Raw genomic sequence first — 26,266 nt, 5'->3', positions numbered from 1 at the left:
CCATCAGTAGTAAAATGCACTGTAAAAGGATGTGGTATAGCCCAAAAATTAAATTCAATAAGCAGTGATATTGAATGAACCATGTGCATTAACGTGAATGAATCCCAAAAACATAATTGCTAAGCAATAGAAGGTACATATAGAGATGATTCCATTTTATGCAAAACTCAAAATCAGTTAAGAGATTCATCATACGTGGTAAAACTACTTTAAAAAGCAAAGAAAATGCAGGATACCGGGTAGGTAGAGGAAAGATACATTCAAGGAGGAACATGAGAGGGCAGCTCTGAAGTATTGATAATATTCTATTTCTGGCTTGGGAGGTAGGATTCACAAAACTTTGTTTCACTTTTGTGCATTAAACCAAGTGTGTAAGTTTTCATGCACTTTTAAATATATACTCTATTCCACAATTTAAAAATTAAGGCACCAGAAAAAAAATTAACAATTCGTATTTACTAAAGTCAGAAATGGCTTTTACATTTTGGCAGGCGGGCCGGGGAGAGAATGTGACAGAGACCACATTTGGTCTGCAAAGTGTAAAATATTTGTCAACTGTACCTTTACAGAAAATCCTTGCTGACCCCAGCTTGATGGGATATAAGCGGGCAAAATTGGAATGGCAATAAAAGAGAAAAGGTGGCTAATGAAAGATTATAAAGCTATTTCAGGAATAAGAAAAGGCCCAACAACAAAGGCAAGATACCGTACCAATCCAGTAAGGAGAAACAAGTGATTCAGCAGTGGGCACTGAGCACACCTGTGAGCAAGTGTAGGCGAAAGTCAGCATTCCTCGGTGGGATGGTACCACTGTCAGACTAAGAGCTGTGAGAACAAACCACGGCTACTGTTCTCAATGGCACATGAGGAAAGAAAATGAAATACCATGCCTAGGAAAGTCCAGCTCAGTGAAACCATGAGCAGAGGAGGAAAATATTAGACTCCAGAGCCTGCCGCTATTACTGATTACAGGGATGACAGCTATGCACACTGGCAGCAGTACAGAGGGCAGGATGCCCAAAGCACAGGAGTGTGCACGAGGGTGGAAAGAAATCACTTCAGTAAATATGCCAAATTCAAAACATTTAACAACCATTTACTCTGCACCTACTGTGTGGGAATACTCACGTGTGCCTTATTTAATCCTGACAACAAATAATTATAAAAAGGGAAGATGAATATGAACAAAGTTAAAAAGCCTAAGATCACAAAACATAAAGTGGCTGCGATGGTGTTCTCTCTACTCATTAGAGCTGTTGTGTAAAACAGAGATCTCTGCATGGAAAGTGACAAATGGAAGGAGGTACGTATTTTCCATATTTTAAAAAAAAATTTTCTTTCTTTCTTTCTTTGAGAGAGAGAGAGCACAAGCGAGGAGGAGGGGCATAGGGAGAGGGAGAAGCAGGCTCCCCACTGAGCAGGGAGCCCAACTCGGGGCTCGATCCCAGGACCCTGAGATCATGACCTGAGCTGAAGGCAGACGCTTAACCAACTGAGCCACCCAGGCGCCCCTTCCACATTTTTATCATGAAAAATCTTTTCACTAAACTGGCCTTCCTTTTCTCTCAAACACACCAGGGATACTCCTGACTCCAGGCTTTCCTTCTCCCTGGAACACTTCCCTCAGACACCCACCAGGTTCAATCCTTCACTTCAAGTTTTTTCTCAAGTCTTAAAAAAATGGCGCAAAATTAAATCACTAGGCATCCATTCAAGAAGTTAGAAAAAGAACAATGAAATAAGTCCAATGAAAACAAAAAAGAAGGGAAAAAACAGAGGAATGGCTACAGATACATGGGGATATAGATACGGATATATAGATAGATCTCAGCAGAAACAGAAAACAAAGTTACAACAGAAAAGATCAATTAAGCCAAAGCTGGGCCTTTGAAAAGGCTTTCAAATCTATAAAGGAGGATAAATTCAGAAAGAGAGAAAAACATATCAGGAATGAAAAGGACTAGATTCAGCAGGGATTATGGTTGAATAGATGATGAAGGGTTATTATAAGCCACTTTAAGACAGCAAATTGGAAAACTTAGGTAAAATGAGTAACTTTTTAAAAATATTAACTATGGAATTTAACTAAAAAAGACATAGAAGCTGAACAATATTTAAGCATCAAAGAAATTAAATTGGTTGTTTGAAAACAAAAAAAAGTCCTTCAAAGACAGCTCCAGAACCAGGTGTTTTTTAGAAAGAAAATTTATGAACACATTCATTCCAATCATTCAATGAATAGATCACTCTATTCTTTCACAAAGACAACCAGAGGATAGAAGGAACACTCCCTAACTCACTTTCTAAGGCCACATAAACTTTTAAAAAAATCAACAAAAGTAACAGATTATAACTCACTAAATAAAAACAAATAAAAGAAAATCTCATCCTTATGGAGACAGAACACCAACCAGTACTGCACAGGCAGATACTGCAATCATAAAACAACAATAGGATGTGATTTAAAAAAAAAAAAAGGAGCACCGTGAGAACAAAGATGAGCTCTTAGAAATTAAAATTATAGGGGCGCCTGGGGGGCTCAGTCGGTTAAGCATCCGACTCGTGATTTCAGCTGAGGTTCATGATCTCAGGGTCATGGGATCAAGCCCTACACTGGGCTCCTCATTCAGTGAGGAGTCTGCTGGAGATTCCCTCCCTCCCCCTCTTTGCCCCTCCCCCCCACACTTCCTTGCTCTCTGTCTCTCAAATAAATAAATCTTTAAAAAAAGAAAAAGAAAATTAGAGCAGAAACAAAAAACTCAAAAAAGGACTGGTAGATAAAGTTGAAGAAATCTCTCAGAAGGCACAGCAAAATTTTTAAAAAATAGAAAATGGGAGAAAAGGTAAGAAAAATAAAGGACTAGTCCAGGATGTTCCAACAACCAAATAACAGAAATACAAATAGAAAAGAGAGGAAAGGAAGTCATCATCAAAGAACTAACTGAAGAAGGGGCGCCTGGCTGGCTCAGTCAGCAGAGCATGTGACGCTTGATCTCAGGGTTGTGGGTTCAAGCCCCACGTTGGCTGTGGAGATTACTAAGAAATAAAATCTTAAAAAAAAAAAAAAAGGGCTAATTGAAGAAAATTTCTTAAATCAGAAATAAGTAACTTTCTAAGAAAGGATGTGACATGAAAGGATGTGACATTGTGAAATTCCACTATACTGGGGACCAAAAGATTCTACATGCTTCAATAGAGAGAAAACAGATCATATACAAAGGATCAGGAATCAGAATGGCTTCAGTCTTCTACAGCAATACTGGAAGCTAGAAGATAACAGAGCAATGCCTTCACAGTTCTGAGGGAAAATTACTTCCCACCTAGAAGTATGTACTTGACAAGTTATAAATCAAGTATTAGATGTAGGATAAAAACATTTTCGGGGCACCTGGCTGGCTCAGGATCAGTGTGACTCTTGATCTCGGGGTTGTAAGTTTGAGCCCCATGTTGGGTGTAGCAATTATGTGAAAATAACATCCTTAAAAAAAAACAAAACACTTTCAAGCATTAAGTCTCAAAAGAGTTTGGCTTTTTTTTTTTTTTTTAACATCTTATACCGTTTTCAAGAAGCTACTGAAAAATAGACTAAAATGGGAGAGTAAAACCAAGAAATTCAAGGCAAAAATACAAGAAGCAGACTATCCTATATAGAAAAGAGGTAAATGAATTTCTAGGATACTCGTGGTATAACAAAAAATATATTTGGTCTTCATCCCCTGTTCCTGGCACTGAGCACCTAAAACTCTTGGAACTGTCTGATATATGGGAGAATCTTTTGTATGCTAAGGAAATGGCTCATTGTGGGAAGGAAGGGAGGGACCAGTTTGACACCAGAAAAACCAACCATGGAAAAGTCAGAACTTCTATTTCCCCACCCCACCAACCCACCTGACCTCTGGGAAGGGGAGAAAGAGAGAGGGATTGGAGATGGAGTTCAATCACCAATGGCCAATAATTTAACCAATAATGAAACTGCAATAAACTTTGAACAGGAGCATTCCAGGTTGGTGAACACATCCACGTGCTGGGAAGGTGGTGCACCTGATACCATGGAGACAGAGCAGAAACTCCTCAAGACCCCTCGCCCTATGCACCTCTTCATCTATTTGCATCCTTCATAATAAACAGTAAACATAGCACTGTGTGTCATATTTGCAAATTATCAAACCCAAGGGGAGGTTGTGGAAATCTCCAAATTAGTAGTATGGTGGGAGGAGATGCAGGGAACCTCACTTGCAGGTGGGGTCTTGTGGGTCTGTGCCTTCATTCTGTGGCATTTGTGCTTACTCCAAGTGGAGAGCATTGGAACTGAACTGAATTGTGGAACAGCTGGTTGGTATAGGAGAAGTAGAGAACTGGTTGTTGTTGGAAAAGATACAACACTGAAGGAAGATCCCAGGGTGACAGCTAGATATAAGATGTGCAGGGCAACCAGTCCACACTGAAATAGTTCCACTCTCCACAGTCCTGTTGATGGCTGTGATTACTGATTACTAAGAGGCCTAGTGCCACTATGCCCTTTTTAGCCAGGAGACAGAATGCCCAGGTAAGCCTGCTCCAGACTCTGATCCACACTTGGCTCATCTTAACCATATGGTGGTGAAGTGTCCCCCTCTCCCCTCCATGTCCTACTGCCTGACCTTGAGCACACTCATTTAATTGACTCCCGAGAGCTAGAGGTCAGCTATGGTGAGATAAGGAGAAAACACAGAGCAGGCCCTTCTCTGGCCACATTCCTGCCAGTCATCCATACATGGCAAGACTAGAATCCTGCCAGATGTCTCCACTGTGAGGAGCCCTAGGTTCCCCAGGACTCACTCATGCTCTTGCCCACTGACATCCCAAGAAGGGAATCTTGTAAACTCTCTGGGAAACTAAAAGCCAGACTCTGACTCAGAGACCATTCGATGTATCTTCTTCTGTAAGCCTTCATGTAATCATGGCACTACTGTCCTTTTCTTCCATGGCTGGGTTAATGCTCCACACTAGTAATATGGCAATATTCTATTTTGTACCCTAGGTGTTAGGTACACGGATGTAGTATTCTTTAAATTGCATACATAGATATACCAATGTATATTTTACAATAAAAGTTTTAAGAAAGTGTAGAACAATATGCACAGTGTACTGCCATTAGTTTTAAAAAAGGAAAGAAAGAGAATATGTGTACATATTTGCTTGTACATGCATAAAATAATCGCCGGGAGATTAAATAAACATCAGGGACTGCCTCTAGTAAAGACACCTGAATGGCTGGGGAACCGGGGTAGGAAACAAGACTTCTTCCTGTGGAGCCTTTTAAAGCTTCTGAGTTTCTAACACTACAAATTTCAAAGACATGAATGCATATATACATAAATAAATGAATTCAATGACTTCTATGATTTTTGCAAATCACAACTCTAAGTCTTTAAAATAGGGATAATACCTCATAATACTTGTGAAAGAACCAAATAAGCTTTTGTAAAAAGCCCTTTGAAATCAAATACTATGTACATCTGAAAGTAGTATTATTATTGAAAAAAATCTATCCTTTCCCTTCCTTTCTCTTCACTCTATATAGAAAGTGTTATTCCCTCTTGATATGGTAAGTTTATTTAGCAGTTAAGAAAACACTGGCTTAAACTAATTTATGTGGGGACGCCTGGGTGGCTCAGTCAGTTAAGCGTCTGCCTTCGGCTCAGGTCATGATCTCAGGGTTCTGGGAGGGAGCCCCATGTTGGGCTCTGTGCTCAGCGGGGAGACTGCTTTTCTCTCTCTCCCTTTCCCTCTGCCCCTCCCTCTGCTCATGCTCTCTTCCTCAAATAAATAAATAAAATCATAAAAAAAACTAATTCATATGAACTTACTTAAATTTAACAAACACCTATGAAGCCTGCAAAAAGTTCAGTACAATACCAGTCGTTTTTATGTATATTAAATCCATACAATGACCCTGTGTGCAGCTCTAAGTGAATAATAAAGCCCTAGTGTGAACAGCCATGAGTTCAACAAAGACCTACAGAGGGATACTACAACCCAACCTTATGGCAAATTCATCCAGTATAGAAATCAGCAAGACAAAGTCCCTGTCCTTAGGGAGCCAACAATCTGCTAGTGATCCCAACAGCATAAATACCACACAGAGGCTGTTTCTCAAGAACAAGAAGCAACACAGAATAAGGTCACCTAACTCGTGGGGACTGTGGAAGAGAGCCAGGGAGGCTTCTGGGAAGAGGCACTGACTTGTGACCTGAGTCACACTTCATCCAAGTTGAGAAGGAAGAGTAGGAATTAAACAATCTAGATAAATAGAGATGGGACTCCAGGCAGAAGGAATAAGAGGCAAACTATCAAAGAGTAGCGCAGCATTCAGAAAACTGCAAAAGGTTATGGGGATACGGTGTTCTGCATTTTAACAACAGACGTCTCAGAGGAAGCCTTCACTAGCAGCCGTGTGGCATCCTACAGGAGCAGTGGGAAGGCACTGCACTGTAGCAGGAAGGAGTTCTGGACAAAGGAGCCTGTCATTGCTAACGTCCGACTTGTACTATGTATAAACTAATATTTAATAGTCTTGTTTCCTGTTATCAGAAGAAAAAGAACAGCATACAATTATTTTTCCATTATAATCTAAGGGGCCATCATAGGAATTTATTAAACCTAAATAGTTTTAAAAGTCTATATTCTATATATCCAGAGAAAGGCAATGCTAAATGACAAAACTTACTGTCATCTCTGATTAGGAGGAAATAAAGAATAGATAATGGTAGGAAAGGTACTTCTTTGGTTCTTTTTTTAAAAAGTCTATATGGGGGGGTGCCTGGGTGGCTCAGTCGTTGGGCGTCTGCCTTCAGCTCAGGTCATGATCCCAGGGTCCTGGGATCGAGCCCCTCATCGGGCTCCCTGCTTGGCGGGAAGCCTGCTTCTCCCTCTCCCACTCCCCCTGCTTGTGTTCCCTCTCTCGCTGTGTCTCTCTCTGTCAAATAAATAAATAAAATCTTAAAAAAAAAAAAAGTCTATGTGGCATCCAGAAGGAGAACATAATGGAGGACACACATGTATAGCATCACTCTCAGCTTAAACAAGAAAAAAGATTCCATTGAACCTACTGAGAGAGAGACTCATCAGACTGTGACACTGACCAGCCATCTGTGTCAAACATAAAATGGTCCCACAATTGACAAAGACGTCCAAGCAGGTAGATTAACTGTTTATCAATGTTGTCTGTCACACTGCATACCTACAATGATTCTCTTAGCAACTCTGAAATCTCCTATCACTCAAGGAAAGAGCATCTCCAGAGAGACTGACATCAAAGAGGCAGAAGAGCAGGGACTATTTCCACAAAGGGCATCACAAACGAAGTTCAAAAGAAATCAGTCGAGGACTTTTATAACTCACCTGTATTGACATTATGCCTAATGATTCTACCAAATCCTCAACCATTCATGGCAGAGATTTAGGTCAGGAATATAAAGGGTACTGATGTGAAGGAGTTCTAGGATTATTTGGTCCCACCGTCCAGACAAACAGCTGATGGCCATTTTGCAGCAATAACTTCAGCTTCGGCCAGATTAGAAATACTGTTTAGAAAAAGAGGGGTTGCTACCAACATATGGTTTAAGAAATATAACGTGCTGTAAAGCAGATGCTATTTCCGAGTTTTAAGACTAAGCAGATCTGGGCTGAGGCCTTTATTTGTTGGTGCAAGACTCTAGGGCTCTTCCTGCCTCCATCCTAGGAGCCCATACAGAAACAGGGGCCAGGAACTCACAGTAGTGTGGAATGCTGAGCCCCCCACATGGACAGTAGCTGTTTTGGAGAGTTCCACAGTACTGTGACAGACTATGGGAATGAGAAATAAACTTTTGTTAAACACCCCCCCACCAAAAAAAGACTAAGCAGAAAGTCCATCCACTACACTTCATAATGGTCACAATGGAATACTGAACCCTCACTTAGGTGGGAGTCAAATTTCTTGCAACCTCACTACCTAACTCTAGGTATAAATTCAAAAGGTAAGCATCAATGAAGATAGCTATCACTAATCCATGTGAACACCAGAGTGTCACTGGAGAGGCACAATGTGCTTCAGGAAGGAAGGGGGGAAAAAGCCTTTCAGAAGCTAAAACTGATTTAAATTATAAATAAATTAGCCATTGAGCAGACAAGTGAGAAAATACATGTAATAAAGTTCACACACTTCACTCAGAAGAACCTGTTTACTCTGATTTTACATTTAGAATTTATTCCTACATTAGATACAGTTCCTACAGTGTATTATCTCCTATTCTGGGAAAGAAGAGAAGCAAATTTAAAAGCCCGGGTCATCTACACTCAGGTTCATCGTCAAGGCACCTTGACACAGCAGCCAGAAGCAGCAGCCAAGAGCCTGAGATGTGAGAAGAAAAATTATTTTTAAAGAACCCAAAACACAAAGCAGAATGCAGCCTTAAGCTTAGGGACAAAACAACCACCACTGAGAACACCAGGGTATTACACATGTGTGTGCACAACACAATGGATAAATCCCTTGTCATTGGACCTGTGCTCTGGGTGACTGCAAGCCATTCAGCCTCTTCTGAGCCCAGCTTCACCTGTAAAATCAGGATAATACTTCTCGCCACCAGACAGAACATAAAGAGCTGAAAAAATAATTTATGTAACAATAGCTGAAAAATGTAATACACTATACAATATGTAACACTAAGACAACCTATTTAAATAAATATCCATTTAAATGGCTAAGTAAAAAATTAGCACTTCTCTTAATAGCAAAGAATTAAGTTACATGATACCACTGATTCCCTCCCCCAAAATGCCAGGGTTTGTTTTTTTTTTCTAAACTGGTAGCAAGAAAAAGAGCTTTAAAGCAAGAGAAAGATTTCAGCTGCCCTTGGGAAATCAGATAGCGTATAAACATTTCTCCTAACAGAAAAGACATTTCAAAATGAGAAAAAATAAAATATTTTTAAATGAATACCCATACCTAGAAATATAACATGAAATATAATATTGATTAGTTATATTATCAAGGAATATTTTTCAAACTATAGGTCATAATCACTAGTGGATAAAGAAGTCAATTCTGGCATTTTTTAAGGAAATCAGATAGAAAGTATTAGAGTACCTCACATTTAATAAAGGTAAGTATTATTTCATAGAATTTTGAAATGTGAATTCTATGTCACAGTGTAAATCTATTTCTTACGTAGAGTTGTAGTTAAAAACATCTAAAAGTCACTGATACGTAACAGATAGATAGGCATGTGACCTTCTAGATGACAGCTACGGTGTAAAAACAAGGAATTTAAAAGCAGCTAGTACTCAGAGTGACCAGAAGAATATAAGGAAAGTAAAGAAATCTCAGCTGGGACCAGGTTGAAGGGGGCAGTGTTTTTTAAAAAGTCATCAAGCAGCAGTCCTTGAAGTAGGAAAAGGATAACAGCATTCTTTCTAAGAATCAAAAAAGCTAATATCAGAAAAAACACTCTACTGGAATTTAGGAGAATCTGCCCCATAAAACTCTCTGACTTTAATCCTTAATTTTCTCATCTGTAAAGTGAGAGGACTAGGCTAGAAGATAAATTTTAAGATCCTACTCAACCTTAAAGTTTTCTGATTCTGGTAGAGTTTATAATAATTAAGCCATGACATGAGTACTTGTTTTATAACTAAGACCTTTTGTATTTAATAACTATAGTTTTATCTTTTAATAAAAAAATTATGTAACATTGTCCTAATAAATAATGGGTTTTTATATAAAAATCAAGGCTTGCTGCCTACTGCCACATATGGGCATCTCTCAATTTTCCATACTGAAACGGTCTAGTTGGCTGAGTCAGAATTACCCTTAGGCAAACGTGCCACTATTCACCTGGAAGTAATCATGAAAAGCACACAGAAGGTGGGCTGAAGGAGTTAAGTAACCTCCATATAACTTCTTGGTACCATGGCCCATTTAAAAGTTTAAAAAAAAAATTACAATAACCATTGAAGTGTGGCTAATTGTTAAACTCAACTACAATCAGTAATAAGTGTTTTATACACTAAAAGATTAATGTTCCTAAAATTTCTTTCTATCTCCTTCCATAGTAGGATCAGCCATTTTAGCTTAATCACTTACCTTTAGGTAAAGGTACCAAATGCTTCCTTAATGTTCTCCCATTATTGCACCAATTTCCTGGCCTGGACTTGGCTGCCTGTCCCAGTCTATGTGCTCCCCGGCTGGCTCCTCAGCCTGCATGCTCCTTTCTACTGGTAAGCTCTTCCCTGGTCTGTGCCCACTTCTTATGCTTAAAGCCTGTATCTGCAAAAATGGTGGCTGCAAGCTCTCAAATAGATGCACAAAATGAATTTAGTACCTACAAGGGAGTGACTCTGACTGGGCAGAGGGTACACATTATATCATGAGGTGGTGTTCATAGAAAGATGTTTATTTTACCATACAGATGTCATATGTGGGGCTGCCTCTGAGACTAGATGGAATGTGCTCTACTTCTAAGCAAAAGATCTCTATCTCTTTCAATTAAAGGATAAAAAATGAGAGCAGAGAAATGTCTAAAACAGGACTGGAGAGTGGTACCATGAAAGGAATAAAAACAGAGCAACAGACCAAGCCAATCAATCACTGACAACTATTTTGACTCTGAACACCTTTATAGAACAGTCCTGAGGCAAAACACTAAAAAGAACTAAATCTCTACAAAAATACACACACACACACACATACACACACACCGGTACTTCATCATGCCATATCATTAGCACAAAGCAAGAAGAAGAGAACATAACATCTATTATCTGTTCTCTCTGCAAGTCCATATTGCTCATCATTTCTTTCCTGTTCTGCAGACCCATCTCTACTTTGGAAAACATGTACTTCCCAATCAAATCACTCTGACTGAAATTGATGGACACATGTCAATCCAAGTGACCAACATGGAGAAAGAGAGCAAACTGAAGTTTTGCTAAATTCACTTTTTACTAAACTTGTCTTGTGCCAATTCTCACCAACTTTAAAATATATACCAGGTAAATTATGACATTAATTTTACCACGTACCACCCAAATAGCTGATTTTGAACCATAATCCTGAAAATGGTGCAATCCTGATTTGTAAAGCTCCCTATGGGCATTAATGCTAATTAAACCATATTACCACTATTCAGTGAAAGACCTGAATATGTATTTAAGGGCTGAATAAAACACACAGTGAAAATATGTGTGAGTAAGGAAGAAAGTGCAAATCTCTATAAAACAAGTGTTTTAAAATATGCACTATAGGGAAGTGAAGATCCATTTGTGCTATAATGTCCTGAAGTCAGCATTAAAGCTTTTAGAATCAACTATGCAAAAAGCAAACACTACAGGGAAATGAGAGGTTGAGACTGGGAATAAATAAACCCGAAGGAACAAACATGACTGTGTTGATGATGTAAATATTCTTGCTATTCCACCACATACCATGTGAAAATTGGACAGACAATGCTGTCCAGCTACAAAACCCACCTTACTGAAAGCTGAACATGAGAAAATAAAACAACATACTGTCAGTCTGTGCAAATGGGATTTCTAAAAATATTTTATTCATTACATAATAATTACTATATCTCAAATTTTGAAGCAGTTTTGGATTTTTCTTACACTGAAATACATGAAAAGTTTTTGCATAAAAATCCAAGTTAAGAAAAAGAGAAAATTATTGATACTAGTATAAAGTATAATGGTAGGAGAATTAGAATAAAAGTACTTTTGAGGAATAAAATTAGCACTTAGGATAAACTATATAAAACTGTCAATAAAAATAAAGGCAGAGGTAAACCTAAAAAGATTATACATGGATTATCATTCTAAAATACAACACTTTAAATAGCTATGATATTATATCAACATAAGAGAAAAATTAATAGATCTGCATTAAACAAAAAAAAATATAGAAGGCACACACAAAATATCTAGAACCAGGTTAAAAGATATCTCTCTACAACATAATAGTGCTGATGATTATCCTCCAAGTAAGTGCATCCCTTTCCCTCAATCAACTCACCCAACATTTTCTGCATCTTCATCACACTCAGCTTTATATTTGCAAGGTCCACACTTGGAGTGTTTTCTGTGAACTTCTGCCCCTGACCCTTCCTCTTCTGTTTAAAAAGAAAAATTAAATTTTCAACCAAAAGTTGGGTTCCTTTCCAGATAAGCTTCACGTTTTCAGCAGCCATTATCCTATTTCTAGGGGAAATGTACCTGAGCTCTTGAAAACAATCACTTCCAAAATCTATCAATGCTTGTGCCCAAAAATGTTGCCAATACAGAGTACAACAAAATCTATGAGGAAAACAAGTATTGATGCTAGCAAAATAATCCCTTAACCTATGTACAAAGGTGCAATATAGGTTTTGATAATTAATTGCCTTTATAAGAATTATCACATAACATTAAATAAGAAAGAGAAAATAAAACATGGGTGATAAATTTGGTCCAGTGATTACCCTGTTGAAATAGCCTGTGGGATGCCAATCAGCAAATAAATGATTAAATGCAATAGAGTATAACCACTTCTTCACATCAGTTTTATACCTGCCTTTCCTACTATATAACAACTAATTCCAGATTTTAAAAAAATATATTTATCTCCAAATCTGTGAAAGGAAAGGGGTCTCCTTACAAAAGACTTGCCACTTAGCACAGCCTGAAATACCTAGAATACACAAGTGTGTGGGTCTCCTACGATTCAGCACAAAAAACCAGTTCATACCTCTAAGTCCCCAACTCCTATCCCACATTTAAGGGCTTCTACATTTGTGGGGCTCAACTAGAATGGATCCTACCCTGATAATCTCAAACTGGGCAGGGAGCTCTGTTCTGAGGCCAATTTAGGGATTCAGCTTACTCAAGGGATCTCCCATTCTAGTTTGGAAAAGAACACCTTATTCAGGGGTGTCAATCAGTAAAGAAGATATTAAAAGGAGAAGTCCATAAACCTGTTTGGTAATACTTTGGTAATACTTCCAAACTTTCCATTTGTAGTGTCTGCCTACACTTTAAGTAGAAATCTTTCCCAGATTCTCATGAACACTCCCAGATTCCGGGGATCACAATCCTATGTATTTCTGAGGCTTTGGTACAGCCACCATGAGCTCACTTAAGTTTATGTACTAATCTGAGCAAACCACTTACTCTTTCTAAACTCATACTCCCTAAAAAGAAACTGTCAGAGCAAGACATCCAGTATTTATGCTATATACACAAATCTTGAGATCAACTTCCAGTTCTTTAGTCTAAGAACAATGACCATTTCCTTACCAAATATCTGACCACAGGTACTAGGCTACATGATCCCTCTTAAAACCCTTTCCAGCTCTAAGATCTAGAATTGATGGTCTGATCCTTCACACGTGATCATGAAGCTTCTGCTTGAACATGTCCATTTAAATCAAATTCTATTGTGGGATAGCTTTAATCTTTTTTTTTTTCCCCCAAAACTGTCATCCTGAACTTATTCCTCCAGACGGTTCTTCTATTCTCTAAAGTGACCTTTGAAGTGCCTTCCAACTCTTGACATTTTAGGATTCTATGAAATATGGAAGTCTGAAGTAAGGCTTCAGATAGTATCGAAAGGATCATGACTGTAATTTTCATTTAAGTGTGAATTTTACTAGAGTAAGTTTTCTTTGAGTAGATCCCCACAGTACCTCCAGCATTACTTTGCATACCGTAGACACTAAGTACAGCTTCATTAGACTTGAAATAAATTAGTCATTCTTAATTCTGACAATTAGAGTAAACTCTTGCTAAATGCTATTACCAGAAATTACTTTAAACAGAAGTAATTTATATGTCTGTAAAATAAAATTTAAAACATAGATTCCACTACAGTTGTTCTGCAAGCCTTCTCTTTGCCATGCACAACTCGCTCCAGAGTTCTATAACCTTGCACCTTGAAAATTCCTCACGAGCAAAAATTTGTAAGCAAGGGATGAGAGATTTACCAATATTTCGGTCCAACCCAAAATCACTTATGGGGATGATCCCAAGGAGAAGGCACTTTGATGCAATCTCAGTTTAACAGGAGCTACAACATTTCCGCTTTGTGTGTCAACAAAACTTTAGCGAAAAATAACTGCATGAAACAAAGTGCCTACGGTTGGGAGTGATGGCTAAGAGTTTCTTTCTGGAGTAATGAAAATGTTCTAAAGTTGATTGTGGTGATAAATGCACAACTCTATGACTATACCAAAAGCCACCATATTGTACACTTTAAATGAGTAAACTGTACAGTATGTGAATTTTACCTCAATAAAGCTGTTAAGAACAGAAAATGACAGAAAACAAATGTCCTTTAAGGGGTACTTGAAACTTACCTCCTTCTCCAGATCCAGAGCCATTATCTGAGAAGAAAAACAAATAGTGAATAGAAATATTTTTGCTGGAAATTTCATCTTATCCAATGGTAAACTTTCCTATCAAAAATCAAACTGTGATGGGGCGCCTGAGTGACTCAGTCAGTTGAGCGTCTGACTCTTGGTTTCAGCTCAGGTCATGATCTCAGGGTTGTGAGATCGAGCCCTGCATTGGGCACCATGCTCATTAGGGAGTCTGCTTAAGATTTTCTCTCTCTCTCTCTCCCCCCCTTTGCCTCTCCCCCCCACCCCCACTCGCACAAGTGTTTGGGCTCTCTCTCTCTCTCAAATAAATAAATAAATCTTTTTAAAAAATCAAACTGTGATAGCAATTCTCATGTAGCCTTTTTCTTATTTTTTTGATATGGAACTAAACTAAACTATTCTTATATACCTATTCCATGTCTTTCTCCAAACAGAAATTCCTTGGACACACAATCATCTATACCTCATACATCTTTTGTAGCCCATTCAGGAAATATGCAGGTGCCTTGTACAGAGTAAAGGCCAATAAATACCGTAAAGTAAATGGCTATATAAAAATAATTTTAATTAACTCACTTAAAAGGTAAAAAACATTTTTTTTAATTTTGTTAAAGCTTGAGAGGAATAATGAATAAGCTGCTTTTATTAGAAAGAGAGGAAAAGAGCTTTGGGTCTTGCTCCAAAAATCTTAATGAAATCTGTAGATAAAGGCCAAAAGCCAAAAGGTAAGAAAAAGCCTCAAGGCTTAAAAGGAAAGAACTTCAGAGCTGAGGTTTTCATATTACTGATAAAATTAGCTTCCTCTAGGAAACCTAACCAGAAGGACTCTCACCAAGGTATAGGTCAGACACTCATTACTAATGAAATTAAAGAGCCTCCCTCAATATTACCAGCAAGAAGTCAGCCTAAAATATAATTAATATGAAATATTTATTTCATAAATCCTAAAAAGGCCAACATATGGTGCAGAGCATGTTACCAAGAGGGTAATGCTAGTATCATCAGCATGGTATAATAAAAAAGCAGAGATGGCAAGTGAAGAACTTGACACGCTTTATCCTGCACTTTTGGGCGTGGGGGCCAGACACATCCTCAGGAACCCACTCCAGTTCTTCATCACTCTCTTCCCTTTAATCTCCTTCAGACAATAATTGAATTCCCAAAACATGGTAGAAACAGAAGGAACTGGAAAAATACATATTTTTTTGTAATATCCACTGCAAAATCTTCATGGGATTTTATAAAGTCTTAAATTGTGTTCAATTTTGATTAATCAGTCATAAATAATTACATCTGAGTAAGTAAGAAGGAAAAGAAAGAGTGAAAGAGCAGAAGAAAGACAAGAAAGAAGGGAACTCCATTTAAAATTGTTTTATGACCCAACTTTTCTTAGGAAAACACTCCCTTTTTCCTTCTATTTTACATACATTGAGCCTGCTTCTCCCTCTGCCCCTCTCTCTCTCTCTCTTATCTCTCATGAATAGGTGCTAGGCAACACGGTAAATGCTAGGAATAAATTGATAAATAAGAAAGCCCCAGTGCATGAGATACTCACTCCCAACCTGTTTTCAACCCATGTCCAATTTTAATAAATATAATACCTCATACCTTCCTTTAGTGTCCTTTAAAATTCTAAAAAAAACTAAATATTGTGACGCCTTTGATAATGAGACTGCATTCTTCTTGTAGATTATGTTTTCACTGCACACACGCCTTCCACCGTCCACACAACTCCACCCCAACCCTGGGACTATGATGCACCTCCCCAGGCAGGGCATATTGCCTTCCTGTTGAAAAGCAACTGCTCTAGCAGGAGACACATGTGTCAGAGAAATGAAATACAGTAGGATATATACAGAGAGACACGCACAAAGTGTGAACAAACTCAGCCAGGAGATGCCACGGAAGAAAAATTTCAGAGGATAAAAGGCTAAAGCTCAACCTGAAAGCATAAGAAAGGAGTTTTCAAGTAAACAAAAGAGAATGTTATCTCTAGCACAGGGGCCAGGACCAATAAAAAGACCAAATGAGATGAACAACACCGGCCCACCGAGCAACTAACAAGATCAATATAGCACCTCACAGCTTAGCTGATTCAATCCTCATTTAACAATCCCAAGAGATGATATCCATTTAACAGTTTAAGTAACTGGGGCTCAGAGGGTCTAAGTGAATTACTATATGACTTGTCCAAGGTCATATAGTAAATAAGAGCTGGACTTAACATCCGGTCTTTTAACATGTGCAGCGCTCTTTCCAATTTAACACCCCGCTTCTAATTTGGGATTATAAAGAGTTCTATATTCTTTTTTAGTTTCTAAACCAAGTCTGTGAAATACAAAGTACTTAGAGAAATATACAAGAATCACAACAAATGATAATCTATTGGCCTAACAACACAATCATTTCACCAAGCACCTAATTATTTGGTGTAGGGAAAAGAATTTGTCCCTCCCCAAAGACAGGTCCAGTCTTTGCCCTCAGCTTCTGGAAGGTAATCTATATCATACCTGATAGAAGTGTCATATTTAGGGAGGGTACTGACCACATCAGATCTTAAGGTGGGGTTGGCCACACTCAACAGTCCTAGGGTGAAGGCTGGCCACACCACAAGGACCAACCATGTAATTTAGAGTGGGGGCTTTCAGTCATGTGGTATTAGTGGACCTGGAGTTTGAGATCAACCACATGGACAATGGATCATTCATGCTTATGTAATGGAGCCCCAGTAAAAATTCTGAACACAGGCACTATAACATATAGGGAAAGAAAAGAAATACACTGTATCATATAAGAAGTGTCTACACCGGGGCGCCTGAGTGGCTCAGATGGTTAAGCGTCTGCCTTCGGCTCGGATCATGATCCCGGGGTCCTGGGATCGAGTCCCACATCGGGCTCCCTGCTCCTTGGGAGCCTGCTTCTCCCTCTGCCTCTCTCTCTCTCTCTTATCTCTCATGAATAAATAAATAAAATCTTTAAAAAAAAAAAAAAAAGTGTCTACACCTTGGGGCGCCTGGGTGGCTCAGTCGTTAAGCGTCTGCCTTTGGCTCAGGTCATGATCCTCAGGGTCCTGGGATCAAGCCCCGCATTGGGCTCCCTGCTCGGCGGGGAGCCTGCTTCTCCCTCTCCCACTCCCCCTGCTTCTGTTCCCTCTCTCGCTGTGTCTCTCTCTGTCAAATAAATAAAATCTTAAAAAAAAAAAAAATTGTCTACACCTTTACTGCTAATCTTCATACATTAATTCTAATTACAACACTTCACCTGCATCCCTGCCCCCAAATACAAACGCAAGTAAGAAACTTACATCAGTGCCTTTCAAAATTAACCACTACCTATTCAGGAAGGAAAAGAGAAGGAAGTAAATACAAAAAACTGGAGGAAGATAGGTGACAAGGACTGGCAGACAGAAGAGAGAAGATATAAAAAGAGACAAGCTTGGAAAGAGACACATCCTGGGAAGCCACTAATGGCTTTCTATGGATATTCTCCACCCCTCCCCTGTGCCAAGAAAATAAAAATCAACAAAACAGATCCCATATCATTTCCCACGCCAAATCTTGTTCTGTCTAATATTTAAACCATAAGGCAAAAAGATACACAAAGTCCCCACGGAAATGGCAATAAGCATTAACAACGTAAGAGAAGTAACGCGGTATTAGACCATCTGGGGTTAAAAAGCAACAACATGAAATGCAGACAAAGAAGAACTCCCCCACACCCCCACACAACTGATCCATACAGCAGTTCTGGGAATATACCCCTGACTGGAAATTTACTTTTAGAAACCATGGTGGAATCATTTCTAATGTTTATTCAGAAAAATACCGCACATACCGGAGTAGCATGGTCCTCTTGCTACTACTGTTATCTCTTTCTGGTGCTTACAAGCAGCCCTTCTGAGAAAGCATTCATTTTGATAAGTGTCCCCATTTGATCCACAGACAGGAATGTAATTTGTATGACACTGCAAAAGAAACAAAAGTAAATTCTCAAAACTAGGCATGAATATTAATAGTTTACTTCATATTCATGAATGTAACACCATAGTATTGTGACATACTTCTACAGAATAGTTTGCTCTTTTATTTGGTTTGGAAAAAAAAGAGTTATGGAGCACCTAGGTGGCTCAGTCGTTAAGCATATCCCTTCAGCTAGCTCAGGTCATGATTCCAGGGTCCTGGATCGAGACCCATATCTGGCTCCCTGCTCAGTGGGAAGCCTGCTTCTCCCTCTCCCACTCCCCCTACTTGTGTTCCCTCTCTCGCTGTGTCTCTCTCTGTCAAATAAATAAATAAAATCTTTAAAAAAATAAATAAAAATTAAAATAAAAAAAGTGTTATACCACTTTCTCACACCTTTTTTCACATTTATAATGAAAATAACTATCAACTATCCATAAAAATGAAAATGGAAATCCCATGCTACCTACTTCATTTGCTTGCTATAAAGATCCAGTGAGATAAGAAGGAAATTCTTAGCAATGTTTGTAATAAGCTAAGAAGCACTAATTATATAATGTCATTTTATTATTATTAAAAGCCATTCATTTAATACCTCTAGAATGCAAAGTCCCAAGGTAAACACTATAGGAAACACAAAGAAATACATGATCTCCGAGTCCACCACTATCCATGTGACTATGGACTAGTATCATCGCCATTTTCCCCACCTGTAAAATGGTAATTATAACAGCCAACTACCTAATAAAGTGCTGTGAGGACTAAATAAGAGAAATCTGTCTTTAGCATTTATATCTGGTCATACTAAATTCTCAATAAATATTAGCTGGTTTTGCTATGCTCTCACCATTTCTAAGTCTTAAGTAGTTGCCCAGAGTCATAGCTAATAAGTAGGAAACCTGCAACTTCTCACAAGTGTATACTCTACCCACTACCCACTAGTTATTTAGCAGGGTTTCACTCTGTGTCACTCAGTGGTAGTGAGCAGGGGGCTACAATAGTGCAGGCAATGTCCCCAAATTCAACCTAACAAGCACATACCTAGGAGTGAGCATGAGATGGAAGAAGCAGACCCACTGTTCCTCGGTCAGTCTGTGTCCAGGGGTCTCTCTTAGGAGCCTCTCACTACGCTATGGGCACATGAAAGGATTTGGGAAATTTTAACAACATGCGACTTCTGACGTGGGCACTGACTCTAACCTAAGATCTTGGCTCTACCTGAGGTCTGCTGCCCCCATACTGCCATCCTTGCTGGAGGAAAGAAATCCCCCCATACCTTCTATTTACCTGGAAGAATGTGATCCAAAATAGTTTAGAAAGGTGCAAAGTGTACAACTCTGGAGCCACACCCATGCAAACATTTATTGTGTACCTACTGTGTGTCAGTAACTATGCTGAATACAATAAATAAGAAAATAACAACAAGGTTGTGATGGCCGTTTTTATGTGCCAACCTGACTGGACCCCAGATTCAACATGATTTCTGGATATTCTATGAGGCTGTTTCTGGATGAATTTCCATTTGAATCAATGGACTGAGTAAGTGCTCTCCCCAATGTCGGTGGGATCATCCAATCCACTGAGGGCCTAAGTAGAACAAAAAAGTGGAGGAAAGGGGAATGGCTCTCCCTGCCTGATTTGGGACATGGGTTTTCTCTGGGTTCTGAGGCCTTCAGACTTGGACTGGAACCACACTACCAGTTTTCCTGGACCTCCAGGTTGCAAACAGCAGATCATGGGACTTTTCACCCTCCATAATCAAGCAAACCAATCCCTTATAATATAAACACTCTCCCTTTTCCCCTCATATTCTCTCTCTCTCTTTATATATATATGTATATAAATATAAATAATTTCCTATTGGTTCTATTTCTCTGGAGAACCCCAATAAAAGGTCTTATAAGAGGGCATCACACCTAGCAAGAAGAGACACTGATAAATTCGGAAAAAAGACATAATCCAGGGAACTCCAGGGAGAAGAACAAAGAGGAAGAAAAAAAATAAGGGAAAAGTCATAGGTCCTCCTCTTCGTACATAACCCAAGATTTTTGTTTCATTTTGGTTTGGTTTTTTTAAAGATTTATTTATTTGAGAGAAAGAGAGAGAGCACAAGCGGGAACAGCAGAAGAAGAGGGAGAGCGTCTTAAGGAGACTCCACGCTGAGTACGGAGCAAAACATGAGGCTCAATCTCACGACCCTGAGATAATGACCTCAGCCGAAACCAAGAGTCAGACGCTTAACCGACTGCACTATCCCCATAACCCATGTTTTAATGGAAAGATGCAATTTTGATCATTTTTCTCAGTACAAAATAAAAGTTGCTTTGTTTATATAATAGCTCTTATTAGCAGACTGAAAAAAACAATTTTAGACTTTATTTAAAATCCTGTTATTATCTCGGGGCGCCTGGGTGGCTCAGTCGTTAAGCGTCTGCCTTGGGCTCAGGTCATGATCCCAGGGTCCTGGGATCGAGCCCCGCATCGGGCTCTCTGCTCGGCCGGGAGCCTGCTTCTCCCTCTCCCACTCCCCCTGCTTGTGTTCCCTCTCTAGCTGTCTCCCTCTCTCTCTGTCAAATAAATAAAATAAAAATCTTTAAAAAAAAAAAATAAATAAATAAATAAATAAATAAATAAATAAAATCCTGTTATTATCTCTTAAAATGTGTTTAAATTATATACCAGAAAGCTCATATTAACACTAAAAGCATGCTGAATCATAAGCAAGTTTTTTAAATGAATTGAAAGATACTGCTAAAGCGCCCAGCAGAGCAGTGTTTAATTGACATATGAGGTGATTTTTCTTCAACTGGCAATAACCTAAGTCTAACTTGAACAGATTTATAAATTATAAGAAGGCAGAGTAGTCAAAGGAAGGTTCATTCAGCAGCAGGATCAAATCATGCTGTAAGCCCTTAGGCAGTTTGCTCCTATAGGGAAAGCAACTTGTCTTCAAACATCTTTATATCCTCAGCATCTAGCACTGAGCACAAAGCAAGCACTGGATAAACGTCTAGTGATCTCAACCCCTAACTTTTATTTCTCTTTCCTGCTTTGCCACCAGATAAGAATGCAAGGGATTGACAGATCATGAGAGGATTTTCTAGCTGTCCAAATACATTAAAAAGGTCAAAAAGGCTATTTCTTTATAATCTTAGAGTTGCAGGGAAAATTAATGAAAAGCAGAATCATAAAGATAAAAATAGATAAATATATGAAAATTTAAAATTTCTTTATATCAAAAATTATAAACAAAATGAAAATGACGCTAGACTACTTTAACATTTTTATAATCTGTATAAACTAAAAAGGAACGCTCTCTAAGGTAAATACTACTGAGTGACTGAGTACTTAAAAGAGAAATTAAAACACCTATGATCGACCCTTAAACATGGGGGTTAGGGGTGCCAAACCCCCACACAGTCAAAAATCCATGCATAACTTGACTCCCCCAAATCTTAACTACTAATAACCTGCTGCTGACAAGAAGCTTTACCAATAACATAGTCAATTAACATATATTTGGTATGTTACATGTATTATATATTGTATTTTTACAATAAAGTAGGTTAGAGAAAAGAAAACGCTATTAAGAAAATCATATAAAAGAGAAAATATATTTACAGTACTGTACTGTAAAAAATCCATGTATAAGTGGACCCACACAGTTTAAGCCTGTGTTGTTCAAGGGTCAACCACATACACTTATATAACACACAATATTTCTAGAAGGAAATACAAGTAACAGATGTTGCCTCTGAGATGAGCAATTAGTAGGCTGGAGTGAAAGGAAGACATTTTTTCATTACATTATAGATCTTCTTATATAATGTTCAAGTTGTTTAACATGGGCATATATTACTCTTTTAAAAAACATAAAAACAGTACCTACATCACCGGTTCTCATGACAGTTTATGAGTTATAGAGTTATATATGTATGACCCTATGATTTTATAGGCTCTATAACTCATAATATACATACATATATACATACACATATTTAGAACTGTTAATGGATATAATGCTCAGCATAAGCAATATATAAGTACTCAAATAATGTACTGTATATAGTATATGCACATTCATACATACATAAATATGTCTACAAATCAACACAAGGGAAAAAGAAAGTACTCCAAAAAATGGGCAAAGAATATGAAATATTGATTCAGCAAAAAAAATGGTCAATAAATATATGGCACATTTTCAACTTCTAATAATCAAATGAAAATTTAAAAAAAATTTTTTTTTGCCTTACAGATTTACAAAATTTAAAAGGATTGACAAAATCCACCACCAAAAGGCCAAGGGGAAACAAGCAGTCAGATATAGTGCTACTGGTGAGAATGTTATCTGCACATGAGGATCCCACTGCTCAACAATTCCACATCGAGGAATTTAGCCTAAAGAAATTTAAGACAGTTGGAAGAGGGAACAGCTTCAGTCTTCCCAATACAGGGGTGACTAAAACACCAGTAAGAAACCTACAATCTTTCTGGCTTAAACACCAAAGGATAGAGTTCAGGGCAACCAGAACCACTAAAAAGAGAAAGAAAAAGCCAGAAAGGAGAGAGTCAGAGGGACTCCCAGATTCTGTATATAAATTCAGATCAAATTTCTAGTTAACTCTCAAATCACTCACGGGGCAGACTCTAAGTAGCCCAGATAAGATTAAAAATAATGAAGTAATATTTGTGTTGTTTCCCACAACAGGGAAGAGAGTCTGCAGTTTGAGTTCAGCCAACTTTAATGTTTAGAAAGTGACAATATTCGTCAGGAGAACATAACAGAATTCAAACACTAAAACATATTCACAATGCATATAATAAATTCAAAATTACTCTAATACAAAGAAAAAGGAAACACAATCCATTCTCAAATGAAAAATCAAAAGAGATGATCCCTGAGATATCCCAGATGCTGAAATGAGCAAATTTTAAAGCAGTAATAGTATCTATGCTCAAGGAAAATATGCTTGTAATGAACGAAAAGTCAGGAAAACTCAGCCAAGAAATCAAAACTAGAGGGGTGCCTGGGTGGCGCAGTCGGTTGAGTGTCTGACTCTTGGTTTCAGCTCAGGTCAGGATCTTAGTGTTGTGAGATTGAGCCCTGCATCAGGCTCCATGCTCAGCACAGAGTCTGCTTGAGATTCTCTCTCCCTCTCCCTCTGGCTCTCCCGCCATGTTCTCTTTCTCTAAAATAAATAAATAAAATCTTAAAATAAAAAAGAAATCAAAATTATAAAGTCTAGAAATAAAATATCTGAGAGGTGCCTGGGTGGCTCAGTCTGTTAAGCATCCAGCTCTTGATTTCAGCTCAGGTCATGATCTCAGGGTCATAAGATCCAGCCCCGCACTGGGCTCCACACTGGGTATGGAGCCTGCTTAAGATTCTCTCTCTCTCTATCTCTCCCTCTTCCTCTGCCCCTCCCCCCAAAAAAATTTTGAAAAAAAAACCTCATGGATGGACTGAATGGAGAGGACAGAAGAAAGGATTAGGGAACCTGAAGACAGATCATAAAAAATTATCTAATGTGAAGGACAGAAAGAAGTAAAAGTCCATGAGGGCCTAGTTACACTATGTACACCAATATCTTCTTTTAAGGAAAGAAGCCCACTTTAGTTGCTATCCCTTTTAAGAGGATTTGGGGTGCAGGCAGGGAAGCCAGACACAACACACTAGCCAGAACATTCACTGCATGAGTAACCATATAGGGGTGGGCACAAGGTCAGCTAAAGCCATGTCAAAGGTGGCTATTGTGAATAAATAGTGGATTGTAAAGTCTCTTTTGACTATAAAGAGCCTGTCCAGCTGGACAATAGTGTAACTCCCTACTCTTCCTGGTACTTTATAGTTTTCAAAGAGATTTCATATGCAAGCTGATTTGGATTCTCATTACAGTATCATAAAAAAGGATAGAAAACGTGCCTTTTCTTTTCAGATGGATCATAAAGGAACTTCCTGAGGTTATAGGGTTACTAGAAACACTGATTGTCCTATGATTTGTCCCTAATCTCTGTACCCTTTCCTTCTCTTAAAATCCAAAATGGTGGGTACAATTAGAATAAGATCATGAGTGGAAAGAATTCCAGTTTCTTCTTTGTTTCGTCTCAAATCCTGAATCAGTAACCATCTCCTGAGCAATATTCTGAAGCCAGATTATAATTTAATCACAGCAAATAAAAAAGAAAAATTGAATGTAACACATTTCACATCTTTTCTTTTTATTTATTTTTTTGGTTTTTTTTAAGAAACAGAATCACAACTAAAAAGAGCATCTGGGGTGCCTGGGTGGCTCAGTTGGTTAGGCGACTGCCTTCGGCTCAGGTCATGATCCTGGAGTCCCTGGATCGAGTCCCGCATTGGGCTTCCTGCTCGGCAGGGAGTCTGCTTCTCCCTCTGACCCTCCCCCCTCTCATGTGCTCTCTCTCATTCTCTCTCTCTCAAATAAATAAATAAAATCTTTAAAAAAAAAAAAAAGAGCATCTGAAAAGCAAAGATATTAGTTTGAGGTTCCCCTATCTAGTTTATCTCTAACCCTGACCTACCCCTGAGGTACCAAGTCAGCCATGTTCTTTGGCCTAAAAAGATGAGACACCAGCAAATAAAAATGGAAGGGAAGAGCATAACATATAAAGAAGTTGAATCACTATGTTATACACCTGAAACTAATGTAACATTGTGGGTCAACTATACTTAAAAAAAAAAAAAATTAACGGATCAGAAAAAAGACTATAAGAAGAAAAGGGGAAAAAAGCCAACTTGGTGGGGAGGGGCAGAGGGGGAGAGAGAGAATCTCAAGCAGACTCCCCACAGAGCATGTGTGGAGCCTGACATGGGGCTCTCCATCCCTCGACCCTGAGATCATGACCTGAGTTAAAATCAAGAGTCAGACGCTCAACCAACTGAGCCAACCAGGTGCCCCCAAAAATGTCAACATTTTTTTAAAGATTTTATTTATTTATTTGACAGAGAGAGAGAGAGAAAGAGCATACAAGCAGAGGGAGCAGGAGAGGGAGAAGGAGAAGCAGGTTCCCCACTGAGCAGGGAGCCCGATACAGTGCTCGATCCCAGGATGCTGGGATCATGACCTGAGCTGAAGGCAGTCATTTAATCGACTGAGCCACCCAGGTGCCTCAAAATGTCAACATCTTAAATAAGAGATTCATTTTCTTTCAGTGACAATTAGAACTTACATTTGAATAGAACCTTAATATTTTTTCAAAGCATCTTCATACCTATTATTGCCAGTCTGTCCTCTTAACTCGAGGAAAGAAGCATGGAAAGTACAAATAATAGTACTTCATCTGACAACAGAAAAATCAGTGGGCTCTGAACCCAACTTCTTTCGGGGTTCAAGGTATTCTAAGCTTTTTAATTTGAAGAATGTAGAATGATAAAATATTAAAAATGTGGGGCGCCTGGGTGGCTCAGTCGTTGGGCGTCTGCCTTCGGCTCGGGTCATGGTCTCAGGGTCCTGGGATCGAGCCCCGCATCGGGCTCCCTGCTCTGCGGGAGGCCTGCTTCTCCCTCTCCCACTCCCCCTGCTTGTGTTCCCTCTCTCGCTGTGTCTCTCTCTGTCAAATAAATAAAAAAAAAAAAAAAAAAAAAATTAAAAATGTAAAAATTTTTCAAAATAGGTTTGGTTTCCTCACCTGAAATTGACATGCACATTTCAAACTGTCCCCATCTTCTTTACAGACTCCTCCATATTTACATGACGATTCATCACAAACTCTTACATCAGACTCCCTCACATTTAATTCTGAAAAAGAAGGGGAAAAAATGTTTCAAATGTCTTTTTGTACCCAAATGTACATATGTAAAAGAAAAAATACCTTAAAATGTGTTGATCACCGCATTCACAAGTATAGTAATAGACATAACATAGGACACAAAATGTTCAGAATTCCCCAAGGAGAATCTTGCATAATAGT

The 26,266-nt window shown here is 38.6% G+C and overlaps 1 protein-coding gene across 4 annotated transcripts in view; it reads right to left on the bottom strand.

Annotated features, from left to right (window-relative positions):
* The window catches only part of TMEFF1 (transmembrane protein with EGF like and two follistatin like domains 1), an 87,200-nt gene that overhangs the window by 33,332 nt on the left and 27,602 nt on the right, over window positions 1-26,266 (bottom strand). For all 4 annotated transcript variants that reach the window (XM_036074119.2, XM_078061522.1, XM_036074122.2 and 1 more), the window contains exons 2-5: window positions 25,985-26,094; window positions 18,207-18,336; window positions 14,349-14,375; window positions 12,032-12,128 (exon numbers count right to left, since the gene is read on the bottom strand). In XM_036074119.2, coding sequence (XP_035930012.1) covers window positions 12,032-12,128; window positions 14,349-14,375; window positions 18,207-18,336; window positions 25,985-26,094 — 364 coding nt within the window. The remainder of the gene's footprint in view (window positions 1-12,031; window positions 12,129-14,348; window positions 14,376-18,206; window positions 18,337-25,984; window positions 26,095-26,266) is intronic.

The sequence above is a fragment of the Halichoerus grypus genome, chromosome 14, assembly GCF_964656455.1.
Source record: "Halichoerus grypus chromosome 14, mHalGry1.hap1.1, whole genome shotgun sequence".
In the NCBI taxonomy this organism is placed as follows: Eukaryota; Metazoa; Chordata; class Mammalia; order Carnivora; family Phocidae; genus Halichoerus; species Halichoerus grypus.
This window is presented reverse-complemented; position numbering and strand designations above follow the sequence as displayed.